This window comes from Chlamydotis macqueenii, chromosome 2, assembly GCF_036417535.1.
Source record: "Chlamydotis macqueenii isolate bChlMac1 chromosome 2, bChlMac1.mat, whole genome shotgun sequence".
Taxonomy (NCBI): domain Eukaryota; kingdom Metazoa; phylum Chordata; class Aves; order Otidiformes; family Otididae; genus Chlamydotis; species Chlamydotis macqueenii.
In genome coordinates this window covers 14,917,127-14,938,998 of record NC_141557.1, presented here as the reverse complement: position 1 = coordinate 14,938,998, position 21,872 = coordinate 14,917,127, and the positions used below count along the sequence as shown (strand labels likewise).

The 21,872-nt window shown below is 40.8% G+C and overlaps 1 protein-coding gene across 4 annotated transcripts in view; it reads right to left on the bottom strand.

The window, feature by feature from the left end:
* Window positions 1–1,140: 1,140 nt before the first annotated feature.
* NRP1 (neuropilin 1) overlaps window positions 1,141–21,872 on the bottom strand; it is a 112,394-nt gene continuing 91,662 nt past the window's right edge. Inside the window, exons 12-18 of one of the 4 annotated variants that reach the window (XM_086742001.1) lie at window positions 19,771–19,875; window positions 16,937–16,996; window positions 9,687–9,824; window positions 5,646–5,920; window positions 5,048–5,141; window positions 3,384–3,443; window positions 1,141–2,034 (exon numbers count right to left, since the gene is read on the bottom strand). In XM_086742001.1, the coding sequence (XP_086598127.1) occupies window positions 1,745–2,034; window positions 3,384–3,443; window positions 5,048–5,141; window positions 5,646–5,920; window positions 9,687–9,824; window positions 16,937–16,996; window positions 19,771–19,875 (1,022 nt within the window). In that variant the 3' untranslated portion in view covers window positions 1,141–1,744. The remainder of the gene's footprint in view (window positions 2,035–3,383; window positions 3,444–5,047; window positions 5,142–5,645; window positions 5,921–9,686; window positions 9,825–16,936; window positions 16,997–19,770; window positions 19,876–21,872) is intronic. The other 3 variants (XM_086742002.1, XM_086742003.1, XM_086742004.1) reach the window with 3 other exon arrangements.

Here is a 21,872-nt window from a genome sequence, read left to right as displayed (position 1 = left end):
CCTCCTACAGACCCCTGAGGGCAACAAAACCTTGTTTCTTTTTACCCTGTTGGACAGCTGCATAGGCTCCAAAAATTTGTCCAGTAATATCTGTCCTAAAATATTAAAAAATTGCCACATAATTGTCAAATACATTTTTCTGACAGCTTACACTACTCAGCTCACTAAATCTGTCACTATCTGCAGTTCTGGTCAAAGAGAAACCTCCTGGTATGAAATGCCAATTGGATATAACAGGATGGTAAGAACATACCCTACACACACTGTGGGATTTTATTCTCCCCTCAGCACCCATGTGTAAGCTCAATTAGCATTGATTAGCATGAAAACACACATTTACTGAGAGAACAGAACTCTGGGTTCAGGTAGAGGCAGGAGGAGGAAAGTTTCTCATTTTAAAGGCAATCTTTTCAGTACACGAATTATTTTCCCTAGTGTAATTAACAGGCAAGCTGTTCAGGATAAAAGACATGTTTCACAACTTCAGGAAAAAAGATACTGTCACTTTATGCTGTTAAGAAGAAACCCAAAGTTCGACTTTGGAGGGTAAAGTTAAGAATTTTCCCTTATTTTTTAACACAAACTCTAATAAAATCCTTTGCCATTACCAGCAAGTTAAAGCTGCAGTTTTCTTTCCTTGACAATGGCAAATGCTTATGCAATCTACTCAGAGAGAGAAAGAGAGAGAGGAAGATAAGAGAAAGGGAGAGAAATTTTACATTTGAAAATACATTCTATATGAAAGAACAATAAAAGGGGATATTGCAGCTTTATACAAAAGGGTCAAGAGACATGAAGTCGAAATACAGAAAGCAGAACAATCGAGCCAGGTTGTCAAATCTGATTAGCCCTTGCCTTGCTGAGGCTACTTTCTTACACTAAAATATACTTTTCTTTTAGTCAGTGAGCCATCAGAATATGATTAAAGACAAGGGCGTAACTGCAGAGAAGCAGAGCTGTAGTTAATGTTAATGCAATGAGAAGCAGTACAAACAAAAAGGCACTTGAGAGGACATACACTAGCCAGTGCCAAGGACTTTTTTTGTTTAGCTTTTAGGCAGTACACTCGCTTACCAGTTGTGTCTGATGATGGCACATACTCTTTTATGGAGTTCACAAGCACAAAATTTAGTACAACACTGAAAAACATCAATAAAATTTGACTGTATTGCTTCGTAAACAGAGCTGACACACTATATCGGTACTGATGCAGCAGTACTTTCAAAAACATCCTAACCCTTCTTTGCCTATGCACAACACGAGCAATTATACACAAATACAGGTGCAGGAGTCCACTAAATTGCTGTTACTCCAATATTTTCTGGGCACTGAGCTACAGACAGCATGTCCATCCAAAGGACCCCACTGAATACATTTTGTGACAGCATCTTGGATTTTGCACAGTAAAAACAAAATAATCCATTAACGGAAAACAAAAGAGAGGGAGAGAAAGAAAGACAAAATGAATTATAACTCAATCATACTTGGTCTCAACACCAGCATTTGATTATTTAAAACAAAACCAACAGAAAAAGCAGACTGTACATGATTCAGATTGTTAACACAGATTGTTGTCCATGTTTGTCGGTTACACACTCATTGAAGCTCCTGAGAAAAGCTTGGCTCAGTGTCATCAATGCACTTTTCAGCCTGTACAGTAAAAGAAGATCAACAGTTCCCCAGCATGACCGAGCTACGTCCTTCCATCCCGATTCTCTGAAACTTCTCCAGTCGCTTTATGCCTTCATGCTTCCGAGTATGAATTCTGTGTATTTAGTTTATCTTTTTTCAGTTTTAGACCATCAACCAGTTCAAAATTGTAATTCTCCAGTGCAGACAAGTTCCTCTCTGACATCCCATTGTGCCAACAAGCACAGTACAGGACAACTCCACAAATGGCTCCTAAAAGCACCCCGAGTGCGCTCATGGCTATGATGGTAATAAGAATTGGATCTAGGGTCTTCAGGACGTTGCCTGGTTTCCTGGAGATGTTATCATCGTAGTCCTCACCAGTATGGTATGGAGGCGTAAACCCTGAAATGGAGGAAAGAATTGCAAAATTTTCAGAACTGATTCTCATTAGAACTTTGTTTGATGAGTTGGAAATTTGGAAAAAGGACCTCAAGTTTTTTACATAAGTTGCTACATAAATTGAAAACCTAGCTTCTTGGAGGTAGTCATAAATAGCTGAAAACTACAATGGATCCCAAATAGTTGATTTTTTCCATACTGTTCTCCAGTCCTTGAGTCTGCTCTATGTTAGTAGGGGTCTGATTCTGCCTTGGATTAAGTGGGAGTCTTGGGAATGAATCACCAGACTTTTTGACTGTATTTTGCCAGCTCACAGTATTTAGCTCAAAAATGTTAATTACATTTTATTTAGCTCAGTGCGAACGTTTATAGCCTCAGACACTGCTTGGGAATCTCCAGCCACTTTGCATCGATCTCCACTTCACTGACTTCAGGATTGGACCTTGAAATGGAAACAGTGACAGAACTGACACAGAGGAGCACTCTGCCCCCCTGTGTAAAATATGCAATAGGTATCATAATGTTTTCTCTCAACTCTTTCAGTTAATGAAAGAGATCCAATAAGCTTGCAAACCCTGCTAATTGTTGCAGGAAAAGCCAAAAAGTATTTTGGGACAAACCCTGCTTTCACTGAAATCAATGATAGCAATCTCGTTGACTGTAACAGAAAAAAAATTAAGCTCATTGCCTGAAAAATGAAAGTATATTTTATTATTGGGACAATATGACAATTACGATCCATTTAATGATGCATTTACAGCTATCATCACTGAAAATGATAATGCTTTGGTAGACTGATCATAAAACGACATTTTCAACCAGGTCTGTGAAACAATTAGCCTGAAGAGTTTTGAACCTAATTACCTAGACACTGCATGAGTCATAAATTGTAAGATATAATGATAGCTGTTTCTTCAGCTATGGACAAGCCTTCTTGATAACGAAATATTAAGGAGCTACAGTATGCATGCATATATGTAGTCAAAGATGTCCCTGCTCCTTGCAGAGGTGTTGGACTAGATGACCTTTGAAGGTCCCTTCCAACCCTAACCATTCTGTGATTCTATGATTCTATTTATATACACTGGAACAGATTACATATATAATTTTTGGAAGGTTTGAGATGGGTATAAATATACAATGACCATAAGATTATATGACATAGAAGAATAAAACTATTACATCCTTCAAATAAATGTAAGCCTTTTTAGCATCTGATCTAGATAAATCAAAAAACCTTTATACAATGTGCAGTTAGAAGACTAATCTATAAATAAATTAATAAAATACATAAATTCATTTGAAAATATACTTTAAAATTCATTTCCTTTTAACAGTAACACACTTTTTACCTGTTTGATTACTTTCTGGGTCTTCTTCTTCATCTATTTCATTCTCCACATCAGTTGATTCTAATGAAGCAAAGAGAATTGACATTGATTATTAGGGTTACAAACACTGATTGACTATCATGCTGGCAATAATGGTATAGCAGATTTTCCTGTGTCAGAGCATTATTATGTCAGCTTGACAGAACTGTTCATTATGATGGGCTTTGAAAATTAATGGAGAAAAAAAGAAAGATTTAAAAACTCCTCTCCGCCCAGCCTTGGCACAGTTTTAGTTATCAGCAGGGGCTTTCCATGCCTGGGAAAGAGAAATCAGTGTGATGAATTAGCATTTCATTCATTGTATTTACAATTTTGGAGCCCAATTCCGTAACACTTCATCAGCATAGGCATAGTTAATCACAAGCATAGTTTCACTGCCTGCAGCGAGATCACTTGTGTTTGGGCTTCAGACTGAGCTTTTGGCTTTAGCTCCTATAGGCCAAAATCTTTGCTCAGCATTTTGTTTGAACAACCAAAACATGAGGAGGTAGGAAAGAAGTTAGTTTCCTCTCTCATTTTGGAGTCAGGTAAATGCTATCACTGTGGTCCCAGCACACTTCTTAGCACTGAGGATACTGCAGGAGGACCAAGCAGTGCATCCTGCCTCCCTTTCCTGGTAACTGTCACTCTGGTAGCATATGATGAACCCTAGAAGATGGACTGTGTGATAAAAAGAGATTGTACAGTTTTCTCATCCTGCAGTAAAATTACCATGAAGCTGAAGTCTGTCATGTTACCCTCAAAGGGATATGAGCTACAAAAGGTGAGGAACACTCTCTATTATTGCTCTCAGTTGTGTTGCCAGCTTGCATGGGGTAAGTTTATCTTTCTAATGCTAAGAGTTCTCAGTTCTATTCCCTCTCCTACATAAAAGTCATTACTTCATCTCCATCATGAAGGACAGGGTTCAGTTGCTTATGTTCATCCGGGGTTGCTGCTGCCAAATTACATGCAATATGCACTGCACATACGATCTGCAGTGACTGGAATAACTTAAGACTGGCCAGAAATAAAAGGACTCAAACAGCATCTCAAGAATAGCCTGAAATGACCATGTTCTAACATTACTTTGTGTCTAGGAGCTGATGATTACAGCAAATGAGTCACAGCAAACTCAGAATTACAGGACACCACAGGACAGCAGGGGCCATTTTGCCCTGTCTGTGTATCCTATAAGGGTTCGATATGGTCCTGTAAAACAGAATTCCAGTAGGCTTGGTAGTAAGTGATCTAAAAAGGGTGACGAAATAAAATTGGATTTTGACCGTTAGTTAAAACAAGGAAAAGCATTAGTTAAAACAAGGAAGAGCATTAGGAAAAGCAGAGAAATTTAAAGAGGGCAGCAATCTAAAATACAGGGAGATGTGAGAATGTGAATATGCTGTGACCTGTGTCAGTAGGATGCCAGTTCTATTCCAAAAGACTGCAGTTGCTGCAGTACTGAGATTACGTCAGTGGCACTTACTGTGAATAAAGCTATGGGCCAGATCAGGGTGTTTTCAGTGCAAAACTTCCTATATAGCCAATATGTATCTATCCCTTTCTCACAGATAAAAACAGCTATCAAAACAAAATAAATAATGTTTTGGATGAGATTTCTATACGTTCTTGCTATTCATACTTACTTCGGCAATCCTCTTGTGCTACATGATTGTCAATTTTAATATCATCCACAGCAATTCCTCCAGTTCCTTTTCCAATTTCTCCCTCAATAACCACCTGGCAAAATAAGATAATGTTCATGTTGTTTTCATGTTAACGCACAATTGCAGTATTCAGGATATCTTAACTAGTTCTTAACACACATCTTCACTTGTCATGATGCTACATCTACATGCACTTTGACTGTGGCCTGCCAATCTGCACTGCATGCCTTTATGAACTTATATATGCAAATGTGAGTTTATATAATGTCAGAACTTCATTAAAGACTTTTACATCAGCAGCAAAACTGTGGCAAGGATGCAGTTTTGTGACAGATGAGAAATGATTTCTAAAGTAGTTACTTGGCCTTCGATAACAGATTGCTTGTATCGCTGTCATCTGAGATACCATGAAATATGCCACTATTATTACTGTCACAGCAACAGCACCTCATCTGTAGGTATAATACTGTCTACATAAATCCTTCAGTGACATCTTCTGCTACAGTCTATAAAAGATGAGCAGCAAGGTCTTACCGGCCTCGGCTCTGTTAGTTCAGCAAGGAGCAGCCAAGCTCACCTGATAGTGTTTCACAGACTTGTGAAGAAGAACGCGTCCTTCCTTCCAGCTGTTTGCCTGGTGCCCGCTCAGGGTCCACAGCACCTGGTCGTACTCATCCGGCTTTTGGTACCGCAGTTTGATCTTCAGGGTGCCAACGTGTGCACCAGACATGTGGTACCAGAAAGTCATGCAGTGGGCAGAGTTCTGCGAGTAAATCACGGGGCTCAGCAGTCGGGCGACTTTGCCTTTCTGGCTTTCATCAGCTTGTGAGTAAATGAAATTGCCATCTCCTACTGTGACAGAAGGACTGCGTTAGGAACAGCCATCAGTTTTCATTTTGTTTATGTAAGAAGCCCTGACCACCCCTGATCATTTTGCTGTCTTTCCATGCTGATGCGTCAAGCCTCACAACCTAGAGAGTCAGAAGGCATTGGTTTGGGAGCTGTAGGAAAGCTGATGTGCTCTAAGGAGAGGGCTACAAAAATGATCAGAGGGCTGGAGCACCTCTCCTATGAGGACAGGCTGAGGGAGTTGGGGTTGTTCAGCCTGGAGAAGAGAAGGCTCTGGGGAGACCTTATAGCAGCCTTCCAGTACTTAATGGGGGCTTATAAGAAAGATGGGGAGAAATGTTTTAGCAGGGCCTCTTGCAAAAGAGGGTAGATTCAGATTGGAGATAAGGAAAAAAATTTTTACAATGAGGGTGGTGGAATGCTGGAACAGGTTGCCCAGAGAGGTGGTAGAGGCCCCATCCCTGGAAACATTCAAGGCCAGGCTGGATGGAGTTCTGAGCAACGTGATCTAGTTGAAAATGTCCCTGCTCCTTGCAGGAGGGTTGGACTAGATGACCTTTAAAAGTCCCTTCCAACCCTAACGATTCTATGATTCTGTGATTTCTTCTGGCAGTACCCTTTGCTGTTCACTGGGATGTTTTTTGCTGAGAGTGAACCATAACAACACGTTCACTACACGGCACACACACGGCATTTGCTTTTGCTCAGGAAAGGAGGCAAAAGCATGTTTGGTGCGACAGCATATGCTCCATTAGTCAGCGTGTACCTCCTGAAGAGAGCCAGCCCTACTTCAGCGGGCTAGACAGAAATCCCTGGGGCTTACTCTACACTAATTGTGCAAAGAGCTATTTTTAATCTCTGTTTAAAGTAATCTGTGCTCAAGAAGGCAAGATTAGAATGGGAAGAACATGGGAGGCTAAAATAGCTTTGAACAGCTGTGGTCAGAAATCAGGAACTGAGATCTAAACAGTGCTCCTAAACGGAGCCTGAGCATTGTCACAAATGGTGACAAGTTATTCCCTTGATTCTTGTAATAATATATTGGGCTCTGTATATTTGTGAGCCATTTCCCGAAAGAGTAAGATTATGGCTGGTATTTTCTGAAAAGCATAATGGATTTATACACGTTGAAATCTGAACACCTAATACCTTTAACTTGGAAAATTACTTGCTTAATCACACTGGGAGAGAAGCACGTGCCAGTGTGATTAGTTTGGTAACAGAAAATTGCTAAGATAATGACTGCAGAGAAGTGCTGCTGATTTACACCAGCCAGGCATCCTTTCCATTCAGCTTTTGAACAGCTTCTTTGCAGAGAATTATGGTGGAAAAATACAAAGTTCATCCTGATGTGTGTAAGAATAGATTGCATGTGTAATGCACTCACACAAAAGGATGGAGACAGCATTTACTGGCATTGGTATAAAGTCATTTTGAAAGTAGGAAGGAGAAAAATAATACTACTATTCCTCAAATGCTGAAATAAGTATATATATCTGTGTTTATACCAAAGCTTAAACAAAAGAAAAGTAAAAAGAGGCAAAAGAAGATGTTTTGAAAGGGTGGTATTTTATCAACAGTGGTCTTTGCTTATACATGATATTTTTTAATTTCATTTGAAATAATGTATAATTGAGACTTGCTGGATTGTAATGGTTTAGTCCTGCACCAGTGAAGAAGGGGCAATAAGCATCGCTACTCTGGGAAGCATAAGAAGGACAGGGTAGTGAAAGGTGAACCACGAATGACGAGGAGTGGGTTAAACCCAGCAGCTGGACAGAGTGGGCCTAATAAATGAGAAAGAGAAATATTTCTTCTAATATGAGACAAGGATGTTTTCTTTTGTTTGGATTTTTCTGTGGGCAGTCAGATGTATCCTGGCCAATATGCATGTGGAAATATCTGGTTTTTGAAATAATTTTATAGAGGAAGATGATGTTGAAAAAGACTTTTTTTTTTTTAAGTTTTTTCTTTCTTACTGCAGTAACACCTTGTCCAGCTTCTTCAGCAGGAATGCTTGTGCCTATGTGTTCTTTCCCACTTTGCCTCTGTGCAGAGGGCAGCACAACATGTGCAAATCTCATTAAAAAAATGGTGACAGTGAAATCCAAAGGGAGGAAAAAAGGAAAATAATTATAGCATTAGGATGGCTGTCTCAGTTGGAAGACCTAACTCTGGTCAGATTTAATCATAACATGTGTAATTTGAAGTGACATACAGCGTATCCTGCTGTCTTAAAGCAATTGCTGTTGAAGATCACTTTTGTGGAGTTTCTTCAGCTTTATACATGTGCAGCTGAGAGCAAGATATGCCTGGGAGTTGCTCATTGTGGTTCTCCCAATAGAGAAGGTGGCCTTGCTGTGGAGCGGTGACACTGAGGGGCTTGTTTGGGAAATCAGTGCCATTCAGACTGCTCATGGTCTGCATTCACACCCACCTCACTAATTCTATACCTGATGGCAGGTGAATGGCAAACCTGGCAGGTGAAGGTGCCCTTAGAGTTGAAGAAAAATTCTGGAAAATATTTAAAGTTAATGCAGTAAGGAGAAAAAGGGACTGCCTATAAGACTTACTGAAACTACAGCTAATGGAACAAGTAAGTCTTCTGCACTAGCAGGGCCCAGTAGAAACAACAAAATCTCATTTGAAGAATATAATTTCTTCATCTCTTGATTGAAGACAGGTTCAGTCTCTCTATAATCCTTGGTGGCAAAGTGCAGCTAGCTCTCATTTCCAGAATATTATTGCAGTGCTGGGTCAGGAACTCTGTCTTCATTGTCTTAATTAGAGCTTTACTTATGCATGCCTTTTAGATTTTGTCAGTCTCTGGCTAACATAGCTTTTAACCCCCTTTCAATGTCAGATCCTACTGAGCCATTTCACTTTACTCTACATCAATTTTTCCACCATTACAGCCTTCACTTCGGCTAACTGCATTTAGTTAATTTGATGCCATTTATTTGTACAATGCCATTTATAGTCAAAGTATTATAAGTTTTTTTTTCCCTGAAACTACTGTACTTGTCTTAAGATTCAATTGAAAGTGTCTCAGAATTTAAAAAGTCCAATTTTGTCTAATTTCCTTGTCATTCTCATTAGGCAAAGGGGTTGCAGAAGTGGGAAGGGGGATTCATCTCAGCACATTTGATTAATCTGCACGTATGCAAGAGAGAACACTAAAGCAAGAGGCTGTGCAGGTCACGCAGTGCCCTCCCTTCTCCACTAGCCAGCAGCATATTTATTGCCTAATTATGCAGAGCCATGAGTTAGATACTACAAAACCAACCGATCAATTTCCCAGGGTGATGTTTCTGGAAAAAACTCTATGTGAGCAAAGGGATGACCATAATCTCCAGCTTCTGCTGGAGAGGAGGAAGGCATGGAAATACGTGCATCTGGGAAGCTTCGCTTACAATATGTTTCTACGGTGGGCAGTCCCTGTAACTACTAAGAGGAATAATGTGAGGTCTGTTCATGACTGTATCACTTGGTAAGTGATATTTGCAGAATATTGGTCATTCAGTTTTGTTTTTTTTTTCCCCAGAAAATCTTAAATTCCTGACAATAAATGGTCTTTATTCCCCAACAGGAAGGACAATTACAGGCAGTTGTGACTACGTATAACGGATTAGGTTGCTTAGGGAATCATCTTTGTGACTCTACATATTTTAAGTATAATTCACTCTCCTATGGTTTTAGAAGGCATGTTGGTATTAAACAGAAAAACCTCTTCCCATGTAAAATGGCTAAATCATGAACTCATGATTACCTGTGTGGTCTTGAATTGGACCAGTTTTGCTGGTCAGGATTGCCCACTTTAAATCCACCTGGTTGTCATGCTCCCAGTGGCACAAAGTCTTTTGGGATCCCCAGCCAAAGGCACAGTTGAAGTTGTACAGTGGCAGCTCTGCAGGAAAAGAGGGAAAAGGAGGGTCAAAATCTGATTATTAATTGCATCATTCAGATTTCGTACTTCAAAACTAAATGCATGCATTTGACCATTAACAGAACCATTCCTACATGAAACTCTGAGAAACCATAGCAAGAGCAGCAGCCCTGCTGGGAAACACATGAAGAATTATTATTTCTAGTAAATGCTGTGGTTGTTTCTTGTCTCTTTATGACCCATATTTTTGAATTTTTTTGTGGTTAGATTAATTCTTCTGATTTGCCCACATTAGCTGATAACTGTGCTGTAACACGTATGACTCAAACAGAAAGCTCTGGCTTACTTATCAGATACATTTTTCTGGTTTTTAATGTCTATTTGTGCCATAATGGTGCAACTTTTTGCAACAACTCACAATAAGATTTGGACAAAAATAAGAAAGGGCAGAAACACCAATGGAATGTCCTTGGCAGGAAAGGATTTCTGGTGAAATGTATAGTACGTGGCTTTAGTAAGGAACTTATTTCAACATCTTCCAGCCAGTTAAGTAGGCCCACAAGATGGCAGCATTGAAATGGACAAACTGAGATGAAAAAGGGACAAATGTGGCTGATTGCCAAATGAACTCAAAATAAGCTTCAAAACAAGCTCCATGTAAAACAAGGGAAGTCTGGTATTATGGTCAGGATGAGATCATATCTTGTTTTCAGCTTCTCCTCAATTCTGCCCAAAAGTTTAATACGTAGTAGCTTATTTTCTTCCATAGAACTTGGAATTTGAATGGAAAGATTATACAAAGATAGTGTATCTTCTTATTTTCAGAAGCAGTTTGAAATCTTTCGGGATTTTGGTCCCTGCCCCATTGGTATGAACTTTTACCTCACCTTGAGCAACGACAACTCCCAGCAGAGCAATACCCTTCCCACAGCAATGTTACCAAATCCTGAAGTCTTTTCTCAGGCATGACTCACACCTTATTAAAGGAATAACTTAGGTTTATTTTAATGAGATGCTATGTGCAAGTATGAACTAAGAACAAAGGACTCTGTGCTCCCATCAATATCAGCTCTGGGGGAAGAATTGTGTTTCTTACCCATTATTAAAAAAAAAAGCCAGGAAAGATAATGCAACCCCTAGATCATTGTTTTTTTTTTTTTCTTGTGGGACAGTACAGAGAAATATGGGAAGTGTGTTGGGACCTGTGGCTGGCCAGACCTTTGAGGTGGAGCTCTTCCAGTCTCTGAAGAGGCAAAGATCTCCATGTAGTGAGCTGCCCAGGGAATACTGGAAAGGCTTTTGAACTCACAACCCAGATTTTAACCGAAAGTAAACTAGAATAACCATTTTACCAACACAGAGAAAACCTCAGGTGACTAGGTTGAGACAGAATGCATATAAAAAAGGTTCATCTATCATTCTTTCCTTGCCTGCTGTGTCCTTGTTTGGCGAGTCCTTGCTCCCAGACACAGCTTTAACTCAACTCACTGGATTCCTGCATTGCAGCCACTATGCCCTCTCCTCTCTGGCCCCTAGAAAATTTCTTTCTGTCAGCTCAGGGTTTTGAAGGTATTGCAGCTCCTGCCTGTCAGTACCTCGGCTGGGCTGTGGCATCTCTCCGCACCGAGCTCTCATTCTTCACCCCTTCCTTTCATCAGCCCCATCCCGCCTGCCTCCCCTCTCCCTCCTGCCGGCCTCCGGAGAGCTCTACTCCACATTGTCACGAATACAGCATCCTAGCTGGGAACAAATGAATTCAACAGATAATGTCTGCCACAGGAATTCAATGTGGAGAAAATATGTTTCCTGGAGGACTCTAGCCCTTTCTAGGAATCTCTTTAGGCTCAAAACGTTGAAGAAGCGGAACTCAGCCTGTGTGCACATGAGTGTAGAAAGGCAATCCATTATGTTTCTTTCTTCAGGTTTTTTTTTTTTCCTAGACAATGGGGCCATGATCAAAGACATCTTGCCCAAAAAGAGACATCTGAAAATCAAGGGAAGTTTTTAAAGAAGCAGAGTGACACTGAAATGAATTAAAGGGTTTTAAGTTGTGAAAAATAGCCTTTCATTGTCAAAGAGGGCTTAGGAGAGCTATATTGCATGGCTTTGACATCAGAGCCATGAAACAGAACTTTAGAAAAGGTCTTAGAAAACATAAAACAAGATTAATCTTATTAATCCTGAAGGATTATATCATGCAAAGCTAGTGATAGCCTGTGTGGTATTCAAACCACAAGAAAGGATAGATCACATCATCTGAAGATATCACACAGCATAACTGATCACATAGCATAAAGAGACTGAAAGGACTGGTATTGTTCAACTCTGAATAAAAGTAAATAGCAGAAGATGCAGGAGAAGTATGTGAATCGATGAAGAATCCAGAGAAAGAAGATTACAATATTCTGTTTTGTCCATTTCATAGCCCGAGAACTGTGAGGTATCCAGTGAAGTTTGATGCGGATCAAAGGAAAAAAATTCTCATATAATGTGAGCAATATACTTGCTACCCTTCAATGTTGCTAAGGCTGAACACAATTCAAAGAGAACTGGACACTGAAACGGACAAGGAAAATATCCAGAATTTAACTGTTAATTCTAAAGTGCAGGGAGGGACAAAACCTTTTGCTTCATGGTCTGAAGTCAGCTCTGAACACTGAGATTAGAAGGAAAGTTTCAAAGTAGAACTAAATTTCACAGTACCATCTAATAAAGAATTTCTTACATTTTCATTTGAAATATATAGCCCAGGAAATTGGCAAAGAGCCTAAGTCTGATATGCTTTGGCCATGTCTGTGTTCCTTGGCTTAGGATTCACAGACAGCATGGTGTAGCATAAAAATGAAGTTCTTTTCCATGCAGAAGTTAATGAGAATCCTCTGAAATTGAGCAGAATTGGACCAGTAACCTGCTCTCAGTTAGCTACTTCTTCATAGGTTCCTATTGTTTTCTTAAAAGTGCTTGTGTTAATATATTCCTTAGACAATCACAGCAATGGGATTGAAGGTCAAAGGCAAGGCATTTCAGAGTGCTCTTATTTTATGGGCTCCTTAAACATGCCATCTCTTACTGTCTATTCTTATGTCTCTTCCCATGCTTCTCCCAGGGACCCATAAAAAGAAAAAATAGACCTCCTAGCCAATTAATAATAGACACTTGTAGCATCAGGATAGGTTCATTAGTCGTACGGACAATGGATCTGCCCCAGCAAAAGACAGAATAGTTCAACACCTCTATTAAAGGTCCCCGGGGGCTGATATAGTAGCTCACAGTAAGCTACAGGCAATCTGTCCTCTTCTTTGTCCTTGAACTATAGCTTGGTAGCTCTGGTGGAAGGGAGGAAAGTAGGGATGAGTAGTGTTTGATGGGCTCCCTCTGCAGCGCTGGCCTGTTCCCCTGCTAGGATAATTCTCCTGCCAGCAGGTGATTGATCTCTGGGTTTGTGTGTATTGAGGGGACGAAGAAAACCTGCCATTATGTAACCAAATAGCAGCAGTTCTGATGAGAATCTGAGAGGGAGGTGTGACGAAATCCCATATGCCTTTTTCAAAATGTAGGGTACGTGATACTGAATTAAAACAGATTTATCCTCTCAAAGAATAACCAACAGCTGTACTTCTTGACCACATCTTGCTCACAGCTGGAACCATTACTGCACATGAACAAGAAAGTAATTTGAAAATCTAGTTGAGTGAGTTTCTTGCAAGTCCATTAATCTTTCGTGGCCCACAGACTTTGACGTATTTTCATAACTCCTCAAACAAGAGACAAGAAGGAGCATGATGGCATTAAAGATGCTATGAAAATTCTCCATAGGATGCTCTTGCCAAAGGGTAAATCAACATTAAAATGGGAAATTACAAACATAATTTGGACCACTTCAAAGTAGTATATTGCATCGGATTCGTATTTGCATTTCACCTTTTTATACCATTTATGCTGGCAGCACAGAATTACCTTAAATGACAGTAAATGATAATTTAACTGCTTTAATATCCCTTTATTGATGCAAAGTTGTCCCACCGTAAATGAGAATCAGACCTATTCTACCTTTAAACAATTTCTTAGCATAGACTTTAACCTCAGGCTTTCTATTTTTCTGAAATAGCTATTACACATGTGAAAAACAAGATACTTTACTTCTTGAACAGTCTGCTTTACAAAGGACTGAGCTTCCACGCTGAGAGCACATAATGTAAATGAACAGCTTGCTCTGTATGTAAATAGCAAGAGTCATTTCAAACAGTCCTTTGGAATTAAAAAAGATGTTTTTCAAAATGACTCAATGTTGGTGTGTCCAGAAAGATATCTACCTTGATAGACAGATTTTTAAAGGCATCTTTTTAAGTCTGAGGAGGAAAGTAGATCCTCACTTAAAAGAAGTCCAAACCTTTTAACATTTTTAGCAGTTTGCAATCATGATTCTTTTTTATTTTCTTACAATTCAGTCCCCTTGAAATGAACTGTAAAAGTCTCCTTGATGGAAAGCTTGTTTATACATGGAGGCTTTCCAGCTATTTGCTTTTAACTGTTTCCACAGTGTATGAAAGCTGGTTGGAATAGGATAATCTCAGGCTTTGACACACACAAGCATGTTACTCTGGGATAACAAGATCAGGGGTGTTTGCAGGCTTGAATGCCGGCAGGAGGACAGCAATACCTGGCAATAGCACCTATTGCAAAAGTACCTGTGCCACAGCAGGTGTTGCTGTGGAGAGGGCTGGTAAATCTCCGTCCCCAGTCACCATGGCACAAGGTGCTGTGGCCAGCACTGGCACGGTGTAGCTTGTGCAGGCTTACCCGCTGGAGCCTGCAACCTGCAGCGGATCTGGAATAGCTCTTTGGCTTGCAGTTCATCATTTACCTCAAGGTGTATTAGCATCTTAAGGTAAACCAGCCCTTAGAGGGAATTAAGGCGGAGGCTGAAGGCTCAGTCCTTGGCGCGTTAAATGCATACCTTGTTCAGCTTGAGAATAACTGAAAGAGCTGGAGCGCACTGATTCCCTGATCCTCAGCCAGCTGAGGGCCAGGGGGGCCCCTGAGCAGCTCTGTAACTTCAAGGCCAACTTAAACTACATTATTTGTGGCTGCTGTAGCAGACTCTCGCTCCCTGCTGCATGGCCCCTTGCTCTGATGTGCTTCATGGTGCCAGCCAGGTCCAGCCGTGCCCCTTCAGCAGAAAGAAATGCTTACACCACCTTCATGCCAGGAGGGGTTTCCCCGTGTTCAGGGGAATTTCTGTCTGCCCCTTTTTGGGCGTATTCTGTCTGGTTTTCAGTGAGGGATTATGAAGCAGCTGGAAACCTTTATGTCTTAAACTGGAGATTCTGGAAACTCTTTTCTTATTTATTAGCATCTGACTGATCTCTATCTATGGTCTTTGTAATGTGCTGCCATGTGGGAGCCTGGCGTTTGGCATGTGAACTTGTCCCTTATTCCCCGGAAGGAAGCAGTTCCTACCAGCACAATGCAGGGAAGTAACACTGGCATGCTCTGAAGAGAACCTTGGAAACTCCTTTAATAGAGAAAAAATCTTGGCTCATCACAGAGCAAGCAAAGGTGGTGCAGGAGGGAAGTAAGGAGAGAAAATGAGGTTATCTTAATCTCTGGCAGAAACAGTCAGTCTGTTACTGGAGAGTCCCACCCAAGCCAAGGGGATTAAACGCAACCTGTGAATGCAACTGGCACAGGGGAGGAGGGAGGAAAATTGCATTGCACAGAGGCACTTCATGAATTTGCAAATTTTTAAATGCAAGAAGACAGTTAAAAAAAACCTGTAAAAAATCCTTAATTTCAGCAAAATAAAAAGCTTAAAGGTCATTTCAGATATAAAAATTAAAATCTTTTTACTCTAAAACCCCTGCACAGCATCCTTTCTTCCTTTGCATCCCCCACCCCTTTCCAAACTGGGGGATCACCAGCAGCCCTCCAGTCCTTCCGCAACGCTGACGATGGAAGAGCAGTGTGGAGAGGTGTCCCGTGAAGATGGGCCAGCCTGCCGTCATGTTTCTCATTGCACCAGTATTCCACAATCTCCCTGTGCTTGCAAATCAGGGCAGAGCTAGAAATAGTGCTTGCTGACTAAGCCAACTGGATGACCCTGGAGACAAATTTTGTGGGGAGTAAAAGCATTTGCCTCTGCAATACCAGAATGCACAGGCCGAGAATGGGAACAATATCTGAGATAAGTCAGCACTCTCTCTTAATCAGGCTGACACCATCAGTGTCCTTTAGGAAACTTTTGCATTATTAGTCCCTCTCGTTTACTTGAAGCAAGAGCAGATTGTGTCACATGGTTGAGGAAACAATGATAAACACTTACCCACCCTGTTAATAAATCACTTGCAAGACTGTGCCTGACTGTGCTTTAATGGAGGAAATGGGAGTAACTGAAAACTGACCTCTTTACTGCTCCACAATTATTAATGAAAAATATTTTAAACTGGTACTCATAGTTTTTGGAGTTTGGGTTTTCTGCCCAAATCTATCCTCTCCCCTAGTCCTAGTAAATTGTACAGGATATTAAAAAATGGTATGAAAGCTGTGGAAGCAGCAAACTAAGGATTTTAAAAGCTGCTAGTTATTGTACTGATTAAGTAAAAAGGACCTGCTGCCAGTGACAACCAGTTTTTCCCTTTTCAAGTTCATGGTAGCAGTTTATTTAACCCCATTTTGAGAAAACTTGCTAGAAAACAATATTGTAAAACTGCCAGCTCCCTGGGGGAGAAAACTGGCAAACTTTACTCATCTTAGCTTTGTAAAAGCATGGATATAAATAGTGAGTGGGCCTGTGTGGCTCTGTTTTTGTTTTCCTGGAGTTTGCAAACACACTTTGTGTCACTAACATGCCACATTTAAACAGAGTGCACTGTGAGATTAAGTTAGTTTAATTTTGTCAGCATTTGGCATTTGCTGATGCAGAAGGAAATCTTGTTCTCTGCTGTGTCTACATGTGGATGAAAGGAATAAAATATTTACTGTACAGAGCTGAGAGACCAGATGCTGCTTTACTTCAGAGACTTTTAGGGAATGGGAAGTCAGGAAGTGCTGCAATTCATTATTTTGTCTCTGGCATGAAATTTGGGTATGGAATTTATTATGTTTTTAATAAGAAAAAAATATTTTTTTTTTACCTGGTTGTAATGTATTGTCTATTACTGTTGGCTTTTCTGTATTCAGCACTGTAGTACCACCTGGAAAAGAAATTATGCATATCATGATACATGGGACACAACAAAGGACACAGCAGTCATTAGGAATTTCCTATATATAAATCTGAAATATCGCCATCCTTATTAGACATGTAGGTAACTGAGTATGTGAGCTTAAGCATGAAAATATGACATTGAAAATCTGGTTTTCTTTATCAAAAAAGAAAACAAGAACTCATCATTAAATACAGCTGTATATCTTTAGAGTCCTTGCAAACACCAAATAATCAAGCCTCACCATGTCCCTGTGCCCGACTTTAGGCTATAGTCTAAGGCAGGTTTCACTTCTGTCTCCAAGAGCAGGAAGAATTAAAGACTTCCCCTCTGTCTTCTTCAAGCACATGAACAAGAGGTGAGTAGGGTCATGGCCCTCTCCTAAGCTCACTAATTGATATTTTTAAAATACTTGACTTTTTAAAGCAAGCCTCATATTGATAAAGGAAACAAAAAGTAAATTAGCACAATTATGAATGCGCAGTGGGGTGCTGATTGCCAGTCAATGGCTTTTCTTTTCTCCAGCAAGCAAATGCTTAAAGCATTATAGAAAGGATGACTATGATGACTTCCAATGAGAATGAATGCCCAAGCTATATCAGCTTTATGTTTGTGAGAACGATCTGATGGGAAATGCTATAAGCCATGCAAATAGAGCAGCTCTGTATGGGGTCCAAATAGAGCAGGAAGGAATCTGGCCTACAGCACAATTACAGTTAATTGCAAGGGAGGCTTCATTGTGACACTCACATATGTGAGCGCTATCAGGGAAGTGACTCTAACCGTCGTACCCACGAGAACGCGGGCTCCACACTCGCATTGGTAGTGGATAAAAGAGAGTAAGGCACTGGTGAAATCCCCTCCGCACTGCCCTGCTATCCTTAATGGGCCATGAGATTTACATACTCTCCTTCTATGCATTTTCGAGGAAGAAAAGAATGTTTACAGTGAAATTACTGGTAAAATCACTTCTGCACATTTTAGTGATATAAGTAACATCACATGTACAGTGCAATATTTCTACAGTGTCCAGAACAACCGGACATGTACTGGTCAGGGTTTCTAGGTGGTATAGCAAGAAATTATACTAACGTGTCTGCACTTTTGTAGAAGGGCAATGTAGTAATTTTCAATTTTAGTACTGAAATAGGCTCAGTTCCCTAAAGTGCTGGTGTTCAGGAAGGCTAGTGGCTGTTCCCTTGTCTTAGAGATTATAAACTGCTCCCTAAGCAGAACCTGCAAAAATTGCCAGAGGGAGTTTCTTCTGCTCAATAAGCTTTCCCTAAGGGACATGTGGGATGCAGTCCTGAGCTCCCCATAGTGCAGAGACTATAAGTGAACAGGGAAGGTGCTTGCATAGATCTGCCTCCTTCCCCTCACACAGCCTCTGTCTGTGTGAAATACGCCTCTGCCTATTGGGCTTTGCAAGACAGCCCTCAGCGTAGGGCTTTGCAGGAAGCCCCAGCGTTTCCTGACCTGGCTCCTTACTTTCAGAAAAATAAATAAATTACAAACTTCAGTAACATGGAAAGCTTTCTGAGCTACCTTAACACAATACAGACTATTTTATCAGACTCCCTGCATGGCTGTTTCAAAAAGAATAAGATTAATCTGGGACACAGAGTTGAAAAGCAGTGACAGTGATCATGCAGTGTCCTTTCCACTCAAGAATTGTTTTTCAATTAATGATTTGCAACATGTATTTACAGGAGGCACTGGCAAAGCTCAGAAAGGGTTTCATGCTGAAACTGCATTTTCATTTGTTTCTGCTGTCAGATGTTCTACTTGGCTGCTTCCAAAAAGCCAATCTCTTACCTAAGGTTTCCCAATGTCCTTTTGGACAGCTATTGCCAGATTTTAATGCTATTTTATATCATGGATATAAGAAGCAATAAACATTTATTAGATAAGCACACCAGGGAGCAGTGATGAAATAACTTGTGTTGCTGTGTCCAAAAATAAGCTCAGTTACTGTGGATGTATAGATCTGCTACAGGAAGATCCCATCAAACAGGCCCAGAGCTTTGTGGAGCATGCGACCTCCAAGAAGAGATCAAAAACGTAGTGGTGCAGTGTCAGCTCTCTCAGAAGGACAGTGGTTCTGTGCAAAAGTGGGAGAATATGAAAACTAGCAAGCTTCTTCTTTTCCAGATGCAGACTGTGTGATGTCTCTCTATTTTTCTGCTAGTGATGGCAGCTTGCAGAACATCAGCCCCTCTGTGACTGTAATGCAGTGTTGGTGGGGAAGCTCATGGAAATACTTCTGGCGGTATATGTGTGAGTATGCTTTGATTAAACAAATCTGCTCAGTTTCTGTCTGGGAAAGGTTTGGGGCTGAGATTTGAGTCCTGTACTAAATTTTAGGTATGGAAGCATATACATATCTTGAACCTAAACAATATTTCATTTTGAGTTCTTCAATCTCAGATAATAAACCTTAAAACATTTGTCCAGCTTTTTTCTTAACAAGAAAAAGTTTGATTAGGACATTTGATTAGACACAATTCCTGCTCAAAAAAACCTGCCCTCTCTTCCAGTTAGTCACCATTATTTGCTTCAAAAATTACATAGCTGAGAAAACAATCAAAAGTATTGTCATATGTAAAAGGCAGATGCCTATGTTTTGACAGCACTGACAATACGAACTGCATACCAATGTCCATTTATGTTGAGTGATTAAATCAGTGCAAAGGTTTAGCTGGTAACTGGTGATGGATATGAGCTACAATGAAGCTGCAATGGAATGAGGATGGTTTCTGCACCTGTCAGTTGGTAGTCATCACCTGTGCCACTGTGACAGTTTGCCTGGTCATCATCGCACTCATCCACGGGTTTGCCTTCGGAAACAGTAGGGACAGCGGTAGGAGCTGAAACAAAATCCAGTCGTTCAGTTAAAGCGTGCTGGAGAACCGGCATTCAATTCGCAGTAAAATTTTGATGAGCACCGTATGCTGTCTTCATGTGTTGTATCTGAGGAAAGGAGGAACTCTACTTTGTAGGTTAGTCAGTATTTCTTTGCAATGGGACATACCTGTTCTGCCTCCTTGCACCAAGGCACTGTGGTGCATTCGAGCTCAAGGGCTGAGCAGAGAAGTTGGGCAGCAAAGCCCCAGACTGTCTATTCACTGGCTGATGAGTGTTTGTTGTTTCTACCAACGAAAAGTGAAAGCCTGGCAAGACAGAATGGGAGGCTTGGCAAGGGGTAGAAAACCCCATCATTTTATTGCAGGCCAAAGTGCCTGTGAGTGGACCTGTACAGAGGAGCAGGAGAGATGCATGCTCAAGGTGGCAATTCTCCAGCACCCACCACGTTGCTGAAGAAACCTCTCTCCAGAGCATGTGTAAGAGAGGAAATGTCTGAGCAGAGTCCTGGTAACAGCGGCAGGAAGGCAGTGTGATGTAAAATCACTTTGTGCTCAATGAGGAGATCTGGAAGAAGTTTCTTTTGTGTTTGTTGAAGTTATAAATAAGACATCAGTGATGTCAGTCATCCCTCCCGGCCACCTGCCTGTTTCCCATTGGTGATGACTTTCCAGTAGCTGCTGCATAACCAGTGTAAGTCTGACCTTTGTTACTACAGTAAAAGCTTGAGATTTGTGCAAGGTGCCAGAAAATATATCTATACCCCAGTATCTGCAAAACATATCACATCTGGAAAATCAGAATACAGATACTTGGTGTTATGTTCAGGTTTATGTTTTATGCTGCAAGTATAGTTCCCTGGCTTAAGATAACCACTCTGGGAATGCGATCCAGGCTTTTGTCTGTTCTCACCTACTGTTATTTTCATTAACAATGCTTTACTCTCATTATAAGCTATGCTATAATGCACCCCTTTCTCAGATTCTTCTTTGCTCTTTTACTGCCCCCAGAGCCTGCTGGCCACGTAAGATCTTATGCACTGACATCTTGGCCTGAAAATGTCAGGAGGGATGGTAGTTTCTGAAGTAGCTATATTCTGGGATGAAACATGGCTTTTTAGGACTCCAACCTATGCTTTACAGGTGCAATCTAGCTCTAGCTAAAGAAACGATTCTGTACCTATTATGAATTATGCAGAGCCTCTGTTCCCCACATCTCTTTAAAAACCCCTCTGGGAGCTCCCCCTAGCTTTCTACATCGAGTTAAGTTTCTTATTTTGATCTTTGTGCCCCAGTATAGCCTCAAGCTTGCCTGCCTCTCTGACATCATTTCATATAAGCCCCCTGGGATGCTTTGAGCACACAAAGCTTCCCCTTGCTCATTACTTCTGGAGAACTGATTTCTCCTCCTGTCTGTGCCTACCTCCATGCTTCTTTTCTCATCTCAGCTCCTTTCCTAATCAGTAAATCTCAAGTGACTTTTCTTTGTTCAACTCCCTCGTTAAGACACAGTTATACAACAAAGTTTTCTTATTATGCTTCTCCCACAGGTAAATGGGAATTGACCTCACCTGTGCATGGCTGACCTAAAGTTGAGCACCCTTCAAAAGTACACCATAGCAGGAACACAAATCCAAGTATATGTGTCCCAGGGAAAATTTATACTTGCTGCTACAGTCTTCCTAAAAGCAAAGGTGTTTTGCCTGGTCAGTCTCCTTTTTTGGCTCTTCCACCTCACTGAGCAATGTGTTCTCGTAAGGTGGTCCACAGACTCATTTCTTAATGCCTGGATGGCTACAGGAGCCCTATGGCTGAAGGACTTGGCCCACAGGTTGTGAGTTTACATAAGGCAGGTGCTGGATTTTCTTTTTTTTTCTGAGCACAATAGTCTGCAGGAATTGAGTATTCTCACAGGAAATGAGGGCTTCCTGCAGGAACTAAGAAGTATTTCCAACCTCTCCACTTTCTGGGCCAAGGAAAAAGCACACTTATTCAATCTGGCC